At 27.0% G+C, this 14,434-nt stretch overlaps 1 protein-coding gene across 1 annotated transcript in view; it reads right to left on the minus strand.

Annotated features, from left to right (window-relative positions):
• LOC145829302 (armadillo repeat-containing protein 2-like) overlaps window positions 1-14,434 on the minus strand; it is a 51,178-nt gene that overhangs the window by 19,907 nt on the left and 16,837 nt on the right. Inside the window, exons 7-11 of the mRNA XM_082937065.1 lie at window positions 11,121-11,290; window positions 5,158-5,260; window positions 4,857-4,963; window positions 3,891-4,031; window positions 798-937 (exon numbers count right to left, since the gene is read on the minus strand). Of these exons, the coding sequence (XP_082793191.1) occupies window positions 798-937; window positions 3,891-4,031; window positions 4,857-4,963; window positions 5,158-5,260; window positions 11,121-11,290 (661 nt within the window). The remainder of the gene's footprint in view (window positions 1-797; window positions 938-3,890; window positions 4,032-4,856; window positions 4,964-5,157; window positions 5,261-11,120; window positions 11,291-14,434) is intronic.

A 14,434-nucleotide genomic window follows, 5' to 3' on the forward strand; every position in this document is an offset into this window, starting at 1 on the left:
AGTTGCTTTTTTTTAATTCAAAGTGATTTTTAGATATAGAGAATCAATTTAGAGAGTTCAACAGCTTTTTCAAAAAAGGAGAAAATTAATGAAAAAAATACTATATAATAAAAAATATCTTCTAAACTTTTTAAGCAATCGTATTCAATCTTTCTCAGTCTAATATTTGTTAAAGTAATCATTGTTTTTACTTTGTTTTAATTAAACTAGATCTAAAAGTTCTTCCAATTTTGATGATAAAGCTTTTATCTTAATTTAAGCTGCCTACAGTTATTTCTAAACCATGCAAGGGAAAACCTTTTAAAAACTAGATCCATAGCTTAAAAAGCTTTAGAGATGCAATATTTTAAATTTATTTTTATATTCACGAAAAAACTGAGAATAAATAAATTTCATAATAAAACAAACTGTAAAAATTTAAGATTATCTAAAAAAAGAAGAAGATAGAATTACTTTTTAAAAGTTATGCTTCGCTTTTTAGTTTACACCTTTTATAAATTACTTATTGAACTTCCTAGCTTTGATCCCTAATATCTCAAAAGCTATTTTGAGTTTTAAGCAGTAAAAGGTTTTTGACAATTTTGATAAACAACAAAAAAATCAACTTGTAAAAAACAGATTTAACTTAATGTGTTAATATTATAAGAATTTTATGTTACCATACATATTATAATTCAAAAGCTTTATTGCATGTTGTAGATGTAGTATTATGAAGTTTTGACGCATACTATACTATTTTTACTATATATGTATATATTATTCATATTTTACTAAATATATATTAAAATGAACTTCACCTAAAAACTCGAGATATGATCCAATTAAGTTTAGTGTCTGATGCGAACAGATCCATGCAATTTAACAAAGTCGATAAAGCAGTTGAACTTATGTGCTCAAATTTTCCAATTTCTAACATATTTCTTAAGGCCTCTGTTATCTTTATAAAATGTACAACTTGATTACTTTATTAAACAATTAAGAATCTAACAGAAAACATATTAGACTTAATAATTTTAGAATATAATTATCTTTAATACATTTACTTTATGAATATGTATATCATAAATTTTATATCTATACTTAGATACAAATGTAGTAAATATATTTGTTTAATAATAAAACTAAGTAAATAACTTTTTACAATATTTATAGAAAAATTGCTTGACAACCTTAAAATTTTCAAACAAAAATAAATTTATACTAATCAAAAACATTTTTTGGATTGATATCAAAACATATATCATAGTTTTTCACACAACAAATATTAAAACACAACAAAATTATTCTACAAGCTAAACCCTTCACTAGTATATAATAATACGTTTTTGTTTGTCACAAAACAATTAAAGACCTCTACTTAATAGAAGGAGAAGATAAATACTTAATCTTTACAATAATGTATTCAGCAAACTAATTTTCTCTCAAAGAACACGTCTGTGCATTAAGTAAATAATTCTGAAAAAATTTTATTTAAAAAGAATTATACATTATAACATTATAAAAGAATCAGCATATAACAATTTATATTAAACCTTTTTAAACATTAAAGTTATAAAATAGTATAATAACTTAGTTATTAAATATTTATTAGCTACAAACAGTTTTGTAACTTGTAATTTAAATGATAGTCACAAACTAATTATATTTTTAGTGATAGTAAAGAACTATGAGTAAAATCTTTCAGAAAGACAAAAAGTAATACAGAATAAAAATATTATATTTATATTTTTAAGGTAAAACGAGTATCCAAATAACTTACCTTTACTTTTCAAACATACAAATTTATAGTTTAAATTAAAAGAACTTTCTAACGTTTTAAAATATGTAGTGCTTTTAAAATTTAACAATTTTTAAATATTTCATAGAAGTAACATTCTGTAAACTTAAACAGTAACATTTTAAACTTAGTGTCTCTATCAAATTTCAATAGTTTTTCTAAAATACAATGATAATTTAATGGTTAAAATAGGTTTACTATTTATTGCTTAACTGTTTATGAAGTAGTAACTTTTAAAACCTTAAAAATTATTTTCGTTTTAAGATTTCATTAGTCATTATTGAAGTTGATTATAAAGTGCTAAATTTAAAAAAATTCAAAAGGTTTTATGTAATAAAATCTTATTTCATTATAACAAACTATTATAACAATATTTCACTGAGAAATGTTTTTTCATTCATCTTTTTTTACATAACTTACTTGAATTTTGAAATGTGTTTTACATTCATATAAAGTTAAATTATAGAGCAGGAAGAATTATTGGTATAAACATAAAAAAACTTAAATTGTTTTAAATACTTAAAAAATTTACTAAAATGTGTTTTACATTAAAAAAAAATTAAGTAACAACAAGTTGTACCGACTAACATGTAACTAATCATATTATCGTAGTATGTTTTTTTAATTAAATCGTAACATTTTTAAGTAATTCGGAGTCTTGTTAAAAAGTCTTATCTGTAAGAATCTCTTGATATTCATTTTTTTAACAACTATTCAGCTAAGAGTGATAATACTCATATAATTAAAAACAATATCTCTATAAATTTTGTTTGAAAAAATTGCAAAAATAAAACAGATGGCGAAAAATTCTTTGTTAACTTTAAAAAGTGTATACACTGGTATAATAAAGGTAATATTTACCAATACAAACAAGTTATATAACAAAACTCCACTAACCATAAAACAAAAAGAGTTGCGTTCATCTTATATAAAGTACTTTATTTCTAAAATTAAGAATATAACTAGTTATAACTTTTTACTAAGAAAGGCTTTAGCATAATTAAAATAATCAGTTTCAACTTATGTCTCACACAAACTTAGGTACAAGTTTGTAGAACCATCTTGTGAAACGCAGCTGTTTTATTTTTATTCAAGTACATTTAAATTTTAAATAAACAACATCAAATACTTTATGTAAATGGAAAACGTGCAATAGCATCAACATTACTTAAAGGTAATTAGGCACTTTTTTTCAATCAGTCTTTAAAATTAAGTTTTTTGTTACAAACTTATAAAACTTGTTAGTTCATCTAATTTACTTTTTATGTTGCTAAAATAACTTTTAATAAATATTCTATGCAGAAACATTCCAATGAACATTAAAAATATAATAAAATTTAGCAGTAACAAATTAATTTAATAAAATAAGTAATCAAACAATACTAAATTCTTTAATTATAACGTATTTTTAACAATTTTTTCTAATATCTAAAAACCTTAGAAGAAAAAGCTCTTCTTGTAATAATAAGTTAATGTAAATATAAGTTATGTTGACACCAAGCGGATACTTCTATTTAAAAGTATAGAAACATGCGTTTTTATTATAAGTTATAATTCCACTAAGTAAAAAAAAACTCCATAGATATTTAGTATACTCGATTGTTTTCAATAGTTTAGTATACATTTAATTAGTACACAGTGGGACAGCATGCGTAATTGACTTTTGTGATTATAAGCAAACTAAAATAAGATATAACATTGTTGATTAGAACTAAGTTTCTTCTTTTAAAAACTTATTTTGTTTCTTTTCTGCTTCAAGTATTTCAGAACTTAAGTAAATTTGAATGCAGCTTTTGTTAATTTTTTGTTTAAAATTACTCGAAATGATTCTTAATTCAAGATCAAAATTCAACTTAAATGTTTAAAAAATGGTTCGAAAAATATATTTCTAAATTGAAAAAGTCAAAGGACTTTTGGTTCACCATGTAAAAAATGTTAACAAAAAATACAACAAAATTTATAACCCAATATTAAATTAATAAAATTAAGAGTAAATTACGGCTAGTCTTTGTTTTACAAAGGAACTAAACAAACATGTGTTATACATAAATAGATCAAAACTAACACGTGTTAACATAACTGAGTGGCAACCTTATAAATGTTCAAAACATACCTGTACTAAAATGTCCAAAGTTTGTTTTAAAAACTTCTTGTTTCCAGTATTTTTACAGTTCATCGCTGAAAAAGTTAGATCTTGTATCATTTTCAAAAGTACTTGGATAAAATCTAATGAGTGTAATAGTCCAACTATTTTCTGTAAAAATATAAAATTAATTGAAAACATCATCAAACAAAATCCTTGTTTAATAGTATATTGAATATATAAATATTGAATCGTACTTTTAAAACATAAGTCAGCAAACTGCGGCCCGCGGGCCAAATGGGGCCCTCAAAGCCAAGACCTGCGGTCCGCGAGGTAATTTTCAGCTCGAATTATGTTTTTTTTACTAAACAGTTATAAGAAAAGTTTGTGGTAAAAGTTTACAATTAGGCTTTTATTTTAATGACTAATTATTACTAGTTCTCTACTATTGTTTACTTTATCACATTTTTGGTTTAAAGTAGTGTTGTTATGTTGGTTACTACAAATATTTTGAAATAACTGCGGCGTTTATATACCGTAACGTGTTTAGTATAAATTAGATTCATTAAAGCAACCATTTTATAAGTATAGTTTCTTTAAATTAAGGATGTTAAAAAGATAAATCAAATTATAAATATAGCTAAAGTTGATGAATAATAAATAGCAGCCTTAGGTTTGAGTCCTCTCTAGTATTCGGTTATATACAAGTAATAAGACTTATAATTCTAAAATATAATTTTTGTTTAGCTAAAACACTATAAAGCTAATGTTAAACTAAAAGATAAAGTACTAATTATACTTTTTTCTAAATCACTAAGCTTTAGGTATATTTATTTGCATGGTAAGCTATGTGTAACTATAAAAAATATTTTGATACAAACACACAGTTATAAAAAAAGTAAAGATAATACTATCAATGTTTTGGACTTCTTTGAAAATCTTAATTTTTATAAAATACAAAACTATTTAGACTACACATATATTAAAAAAACTTACTTTGTTTTCAGAAATAAACTTTAATGATCCACACAGGTATACTAATGCTTCATAATTTTCATTTACATCTTCCTTTTCAGTTTCACACAGAACTTTTAACAACGAGCCTACACATACTCAGTTTAATATACACTTATTTTACAAAATATTTTGTATTGATTTTTTTATTTCAGATATTTAAGTAAAAACTAATAATCTTTTTAGTAATAAGTTCATTTAGATATAAATATAATTACAATACTTTCCAAACGTTTAGCTTTACTGATCTAAATAACATAAATAAAATACATAAAATACTTACTTAAAATTTTACTAGTAACAAAAAAACTGTCATTTGATCTGTCACGTGAAATTTTGAAAATTATCTTGCAAATTGAAGTCATATTTTTATTGTTCACTCCCACCTGAATTAAAAGATGTTTTGTTTAAAAAAAAAACTCTAATAATTAAGTATAAAGGATAGCACTTTTATTTTTTTTTTTTATTAATCATTTTGTACTTTTTTGAGTTTTAGACAAACGGCTCTTTTTATACAAAATTTTAGGAATTAGTACTTACAGGGTTTTTTTCAAATTTCAAAATTTCAAAAAAAATTATAGGGAAATCCATAAAATGTAGAAAATTTATAGGCAAATCATCAAAAAAACAATGAATTTTTAACGTTGCGAACATATTTTTTAAGTAATTAAGTAAAATATGTGAAGTTAACCGTTCATAAGCATATTCTTAATAAGAAATTTACGAAAGTTCGAGGGTATTTGAGCTCTAATTTTAGTTAAATAACCAAACTTTAGATAAATTGTGTTTAATATAAAAAGGAAAAAATGTCCGCTAGGTGGCGCCATAAAGCCATAGTATTGTACTTATTGCAAAGATTTTGATTTTTTTAAATACTTTTTTTTATCTTTTTTACCACGCGGTATCGCTGTTTTGGCTTTCTAATTTCAATCACTAAGCAAAATAACGTAATTTATACGAATTTCTAGGGATTTTTACATATTTTTTTTAATTTTTTATAGGGAATTTTTAGAACATTGCAAATTTATAGGGAATTATAGGAAAGTAGGAACCCTTTATTTAGTCGTTTTATTTTTTTTAATTTCTAAAAAAATCAAACTTAACTAAATTCTAATATATTCACACTTCGAACATATATTTACAGCACTGTTTCTAATCTATCAAAAATAAATTGGTAGTTAAAAATACTACCCCAAAAATGAAACAACAAAAACTAAATTGTTACAACATAGCAAAATAATAACAACACCTTCAGTAAATAAAAATGATATTGTAATGATATTAACATCTCATTTTTTTATTTTAATGCGGATGTTGTAAACTGTTTTACGCAGATTTCGTGACGTGCTTCCAGTATTGAAAAAACAAACATTTTTTATTGTTAGGAGTTACATTTGTTTCAGTGCTTATAAAACGAAATTTTACTTGCATTTACTTGCAGTAGCAGTTTCGGCAGTAGCAGTATCATTGGTGTTTGGTAAAGCTCGAAATGTTGTATTATAAAATGTTTAAGTGTGAAATAGTCCGTTTTCTTTAGTTTAAGATACTTCTTGTTACTTGTGTTCAACTGTAGTTTTAGTTAGTGTGTCGTGTGACTATTTTATATTTGTAAATAAACTTTTGTTGACTTTTAAGTATCTTAGATGTATTTATCTTATCTAAAAATATCTATTCCCATTTAATTACCCTTATTACATAGATTGGTTACATTAGACACCACGTCGGGTACTCTTATCGAGACATTAGAGACCATGTGTGGCCTGAATTTTAGGAATCTTCTATAAGGAATCAAGTGCCTTATCAATTAAAAAACGCAGCGAAAAAAAAAACTTTAGTTTAATACTAACCAACTTTTTAACGAGTTTAAAATTTTGACAGTTAAGTTTGCGATAAAACTAAACTTTGCGTCTTTTCACTATGATAATAGTAAGAAAAATTGTGTGAAAAACTTTGTACTTTGAAACAGAAAGTTTACAATTATAATACAAGTGTGTAGTAGTGGTTTATTGAGTTTTATTAAAAGAGAAGTTTGATGTCAAGGATGTTTTGCTATAAATACTATATGATTTTTGCGGTCATTTTTACTTATTTTTTTTTTAGTGCTTAGGTGCACATTTCATTTGCTAACGAGCATAATATTTCTTCTTCTAAGTGCACAATATATTTTGCAACTAACATAAGTCGCATGGGGGCGCAGTATTTCGATCCTAAAAAGCTTAATCTTTTTAGCTAAGAGCACAATATAAGTTGCACTAACATAAGTCGCATGGGGGCGCAGTATTTCGATCCTAAAAAGCTTAGTCTTTTTAGTTAAGTGCATAATATATGTTGCAACTAACATAAGTCGCATGGGGGCGCATTATTTTGATTATAAAAAGCACAGTCTTTTTACTCATGCGTACAATGTTCTTTTGAAGATGTTGCAATTTACATAAGTCGTCAGGGGACGCAGTACTTTAGTGCAAAATTGCATTTTATAAGTTGCCAAGAGAGCACAATTATAATATTTTTCTAAGCATAGAAACGTAAAATAAGAACCGCATTTAAATTTAGAATTACGACAACAGAATAGTTATTCTTGATAATGTCTGAGTTTGAGATGATAAAACAAATTTTCATATTTGTTTACTACTACTACTTTATTGTTTTGATCTGCTGATTGATTGTACTAAAGTATAGATTGTATTTGTTTTAAATCAGAATGTTTCTGAAGTTTAAAAATATGTTTGATTGAGTTTTCATCTTTCTTAGTCGTAAAAAGGCAGTCGTTTGCCACATTTTATTACTCGTTTCAAGTTCAAGTATAAAATTGTGTTAAAATTTTCCCTTTGAAAGAAATCAAAAATAAACTTCCTTTAAATTTAGCAGTCGTCGTTTGTTATATAAATTGTTGCGTTTGTATCTTTTTTAACGTTGTTTGAAGCAAATTGTCGTTTGATAACCACAGCTTTTAATCACACCTAACACCTTGCTACTGCATAAAACTTTAAAAGTTTTTTTTTGTTTATAAGTACGACAAAAAGACAAAACAAAAAATGAATATTTTGTGTTTATTCTATGACGTCACAATCAAAAATTCCTGCTGTCATTATTTCCAAAGCCAATCGATGTGGTGTTTTGCTGATTCAACAAACCAGCTAGAACACAGAAAGTCAAAAAGTTTCCTAAAAGAACAAGACGTTGTCAATGATCCAATTGATGTTTCATAAGTCTCTATTAACCACCAGAGAAGAAGAAGCCCGAGGATAACAACCTGAGGACAACAAGCCCGAGGACAACAAGCCCGAGGACAACAAGCCTGAGGACAAAAAGCCCGAGAACAACAAGCCTGAGGACAAAAAGCCTGAGGACAACAAACTAGAAGACAACTAAATGACTATCATTGTTACTTTGTCCTTATGTTGTGTTTTATCTTAGTTTTTGTAAATTATGTAATTTTTGAGATAATAAGTTATTCAGTTTCTTTTTCTTACTTTTTTTTCACCCGCGCTTTTAACACTTAAAAAAAGTTTAAAGTTAAGTAGGATTTTAAGGATATAAATTATTTAAAACCAAGCTTTAAATACTAAATTTAAAATTAAAAAAGAAATAATGTAATGATATTAACATCTCATTTTTTATTTTAATGTGGATGTTGTAAACTGTTTTACGCAGATTTCGTGTTGTGCTTCCAGTATTGAAAAAACAAACATTTTTTATTGTTAGGAGTTACATTTGTTTCAGTGCTTATAAAACGAAATTTTACTTGCATTTACTTGCAGTAGCAGTTTCGGCAGTAGCAGTATCATTGGTGTTTGGTAAAGCTCGAAATGTTGTATTATAAAATGTTTAAGTGTGAAATAGTCCGTTTTCTTTAGTTTAAGATACTTCTTGTTACTTGTGTTCAACTGTAGTTTTAGTTAGTGTGTCGTGTGACTATTTTATATTTGTAAATAAACTTTTGTTGACTTTTAAGTATCTTAGATGTATTTATCTTATCTAAAAATATCTATCCCCATTTAATTACCCTTATTACATAGATTGGTTACATTAGACAACACGTCGGGTACTCTTATCGAGACAATATCAATTTATCAATCTTTTTATTTAATTATAAAATAGACGTTTTACATATATGGTCAAATAGTTTAAACTAGGGGTAGGCAACGTACGGCCCGCGGGCCGGATCTGGCCCGTGGAGTGAAAATGACCGGCCCCCAAACCTTTTTTATATTTAAATGGAATCCGGCCCGCGGACAAAATTGATCCGGCCCGCGAGTGGATGATCCGGCCCGCTAAGCATTTTCAAAATTTATATGAAATCCGACCAGCCTATGTAAATATTACAAAATTTGTACAAAACCTATTTTGTATTATAAGCTAAAGCAATAGAGCTTGACATAAAATAAGCCAGACAGCAGAATGTTATTTTTAAGTAAACCAGCTGAGGAAACTTCCTTTCACGCCAGTTTTTATGGTTTCATAAAACATTGCTAAACATTGTAAACCATTTATTGATGGTTAGTTTTTTTAAAATTGTATGCTTGATGTGGCTGATCAAGTATGTGCCCAATTCAGAAAGAAGTTTGATAGAGTAAGTTTGTCAAGACGAACTGTTGCTCGCCGCATTGAAGCTATTGGTAAAGATCTGAATTTACAATTTAAAATGTGTGTACCTTCATTTCGGCCTGTTTCATAGGCATTAGATGAGAGTACGACACTGCACAGCTGCTTGTCTTTGTGAGACCTATTTCAGACAATTTTGAAAACACAGAAGAATTGCTGTCAATGGACCAATGAAAGGCACAACTACTGGGAAAGATGTTGATAATGCAATTTGTAAAATGAACTTATCATGGGAGAATATGGTAAGTGTTACTACTGATGGCTGTCCAGCATTAACAGGAAAAAAATGTTGGTTTGCTAAAAAGACTTGTTGCAGAGTGACAAGGTTGAAGAGGTTGGTTGCGAAAAGGAACACTGCATTATATACATTACTGGTTTTTACACTGCATAATACACCAGAAGTTGTTATGTAGAAAAGTTCTTAATATGCAACATGTAGTAAATCCAGTTGTAAAGATAGTTAACTTCATCAGAGCAAAAGGGCTTAATCACAGGCAATTTAAAACGCTTTTCGAAAATTCCGACTCTGACCACAATGATATTCCATATCATACAGATTTACGCTGGTTGAGTTTAGGTAAAGTTTTGGACTGCGTTTGAGAATTAAAATCTCAAATACGACAGTTTTTAAAGATAAAAAGTAAGCAAAACAATTTTCTTTTCGAACATACGGAATGGTTTTAAGATTTTGCATTCATGGATGACTTATTTGGACATATGAACGAGCTGAGTACCAAACTGCTTGGGAAAGATACTTTTTCCCATGAACTTTACTTTGTAGTAGCGGCATGTAGACTAAAATTAAAACTTTTTTCTCACCCTCTCAATGAAAACAACTTTACGCATTTTAAATTATTTATTTTACTTGAGAACCTTAGTAACTAATAAATTGAATCGTCAATTATTTTCGTTGCCCACCCCTAGTTTAAACAATACATTATAAGTCATCAATATTTAAAGATTAATATTCAACTACTATTATGCAAAGATTGGTTTTTTACAGAGACAAAAATTAAAGATTTACTGTATATAATATTTTAACAGCACAGTTAAAATCAGGAAATTTAGGGGTCGTCTCAATAAATCACGGTGGATTTTGAGTCTACAAGAGCAGTGATTTTAGCGGATAAAACTCTGTATAAACCTACTAACATTAAAACATTTTAAAAAATGTTTTGCTTAAAATCAACACTATCTACAAACTAATCAACACAATCTATATTACATCAGAGATTTTTTTTAATTGTGTAGTACTGCTTTTATACATACAAATCAATCTCAATAGCAAATCATGTAACATATTACTCATAGTCTTTTTTATTTTTCATATTTTGTTTATTTAACTTTTGAATTAGGCTTTAAGTAATCCATATTTCTAAAGAGACACGAATTTAATAATCATGATTAATTAAATAAAACTAAAACTCTACCTAAGCTTTATTAAGAATTAGTAGATATAAATAAAATTAAATTTATAAAAACAACTAAAATACCTGAATTCAAGAAAAATTATGTTTTGGTTATAAATACGTTTTAGGGTACATACTAATTGTTTTCAATTACATTTTAAATGATAAAAATGATTTGTTTTCATGTTTCTTATACTTTTATATAAATATATAAGAATATAATGCGATTCACCTTAAAAATAATGTCGGCACAGGTTAAATTTAACTCATTTTGTTGAACATTTAAAAGCCTGAACAACGCTGATAAAAGAGATGTCCTCCTCCGATTCATAAGCTGTTTCAGATTAACTTCATTTAAAGCTACTTGCAATTGGCGACATGTTTCACACAAACTATTTGGTTCTGTGTACAATGTTGCAAATAGACAATAATATTCTAAAAACTACTTCTTTTATAGTTTTAGTTTTGTATTAAATTATATTTTTAAAGGTTTAAAGTTTTAATACATATCTTTTAAAATCTCAGTATAAAAAATTGTTTTTAAAGTAAAGAAGGAATAAAATGTTAAAAATTACAATAAAATTTCTGCTAAAGCTACAGAGAGTTATACCAAGTATTAAGGTTTCCGTTATACAATAATACAACTTTTAAATATACCTAAGCTAAAAGTTATATGTTCACTTATGACGATTGTAGACCTCTTGAAAAGATTAAATTATCAAAAACTTGTTAACTTATCAAATATAACTATTTTATTTAAAAACTTAAAACTTACAATGTAAATAAATAAGTCGACTTACAATGGCTTGTTATTTGAGGGAACCGCTCAGTTCCAACCCGCGCACAACTCCCACCCGATCAGTTCCCACTCGATCAATTCCCACCAGATCAGTTCCCACCCAATCAATTTTGCACCTCACTTTTACACAGCACCACTTTTGCACGGAGAGTCATTTTTGCATACGGGTTATTTTTACACGAATTATCACTTTTTTAAGACTGTATTTTACACAAAGCGTTCTGTTTGTATGCTAATAATTATTTTACAAATTTCATATCTTGCTCCAGTCGTCACTTTTGCACGGCTGATTTCTTTTTGAAGTTATTTAACTTAATTTTTTATAAACTAACTTTTTTATTTTTACTTTGATATTCATTGTTTTTATACTACCAGTTCGGAATATACACACTTAATTATACGCTAAGTATACGCTTAATATTATAGTTAATTATAGTCTAGTTAAAGCAACATATTTTTCAAAAAAAGTCTGATATAATTATAACTTTTCTATGTATGTGTCAATGTATTTTATTTAGTTTTTTCGATTTTAAACCAAGTCAAATTTATCTTTAAATTAGTTTCTATTAAAATTTAATAAACAAGCAAAGACTTTATGATTTTATTAGTTTTTTCAAATATTTTACTTTAAAATAAATTTTAATACTTTATTTTTATTTATAATTAAAAACAATTATGCTTAGTTTTAAGTTAAGTTTGTTTTGATTTTAATATAATTTATAGTAAATGAATTAAATTTTTTTATAATAGAAATTATTTTCTATAGTTTTAGATTTATTGGATTTTTTTAAGGTTTATGAAATTTTATTCAACTGAGTTTAATATATTAAAATAGTGTTTTATAATAATAGAGTTTTAAACTATGCAAAAATGTCATCTGTGCAAAAGTGACGACTTGTTTCAAAGTAACGTCATGGTGGATACTTGTCCAAAAGAAACGCTTCATGCCAATATATACCCGTCCAATAATGACGCCAGGCAAAAAAAAATCATTGCAAAAGTGACGAACAACTTGGGTGGAAATTGATCAGGTGGAAATTGACCGGGTAGGACTTGATTTGGGTGAGAATTGTTCAGGTTGTAATTTATTTGGGATGGAATTGAAGGGTGGGAATTGTTAGTATACCCTTATTTAATATTAAGATTTTAAAATAAACTTATTTCATGCGCCAATAACTCATTCGACTAAATGGCGTTTCGCTAAAATAGAACATGAACAGCTTACGGAATCTGTAAAGATTAACGAAGTTTTAAAAAGAATGCAATAACTGTTTTAAATGTATATATATATATGTAAATTATTGAAATGTACGATTTTAAAAATACTGGAACATATGTTTCATAATAACAAAAAAGATTGTCTTTAATCTTCAGTCAGTTCAAATTTAAAATAAAAAGCACTTTGGCAAACAAAGATGCAAAAGTTTACAAAAAAATAAAAACAATATGACGTAAGAACTGAACATTGTACATTACAAATATTCAGTACAAAAATTGATCTACCATCTAACTAATCAAACAACTAAAATGAACGAAAACAACAGCTAATTGACTATAAAATACTTCAAAATTTGTTGTATTTAAAGAGGAGCTTTTTCATATGTCGACAAGATGATATGAATTCACTCCTCTTACTTTAACAACCTTCCTTTTTTAACGCATACATAACGGCTGTTGATTCTTTTAAGCACATCCTACAAAAGGGTTGTTACCATCTGCTATTGGCTGTGCTCTTTTTATCACCTCCCAAGTTCATTTAAAATCAATGTTTTTGCGCTTAAGGCCGCAAACATACTTCAAAAGCTCAGTTTCATTTTTGTATACACCACCTTTAAAGGATTTTTTATGGTTAGCATACCGAAATCTGAATTGAGTGGAGCATAAGCCGATGTAGAACTTCTTTTCAAGGTCAGAGTTAACTGTTGCCTTGTAAATGATGTTCTTTGACCGGCAATTGCCCCCCTTCAAATTATATTTACAGCCACCAGCGCAATTACACTGATTTTTGATTAAATTACTTTTGTTTAAAATAATTGCGGTTACAATGATAAACTTAATTTCGAAACAACGGAGCAAAAAAACAAAACGACCAATAAAAGTAAAAGAAAGCGAAATATAATTTGGTATAATCCTACATTCTGTACTTCAGTTAAAACAAACATCGGCAGAGAATTTATAAATCTAGTAAAAAATCATAAAAATAACCCATTATCAAATATATTTAACAAACATAATATGCAAATCAGTTATTCATGTATGGCGAATTTGGAGAGATTAATTAAGTCACATAATCAAAGGATTTTAAACAAAAGTAATTTAATCAAAAATCAGTGTAATTGCGCTGGTGGCTGTAAATATAATTTGAAGGGGGGCAATTGCCGGTCAAAGAACATCATTTACAAGGCAACAGTTAACTCTGACCTTGAAAAGAAGTTCTACATCGGCTTATGCTCCACTCAATTCAGATTTCGGTATGCTAACCATAAAAAATCCTTTAAAGGTGGTGTATAAAAAAATGAAACTGAGCTTTCGAAGTATGTTTGCGGCCTTAAGCGCAAAAACATTGATTTTAAATGAACTTGGGAGGTGATAAAAAGAGCACAGCCAATAGCAGATGGTAACAACCCTTTTGTAGGAAGTGCTTAAAAGAATCAACAGCCGTTATGTATGCATTAAAAAAGGAAGGTTGTTAAAATAAGAGGAGTGAATTCATATCATCTTGTCGACATATGAAAAAGCTCCTCTTT

Source organism: Thalia democratica, chromosome 2, assembly GCF_965202585.1.
Source record: "Thalia democratica chromosome 2, ktThaDemo2.hap1.1, whole genome shotgun sequence".
Lineage (NCBI taxonomy): Eukaryota > Metazoa > Chordata > Thaliacea > Salpida > Salpidae > Thalia > Thalia democratica.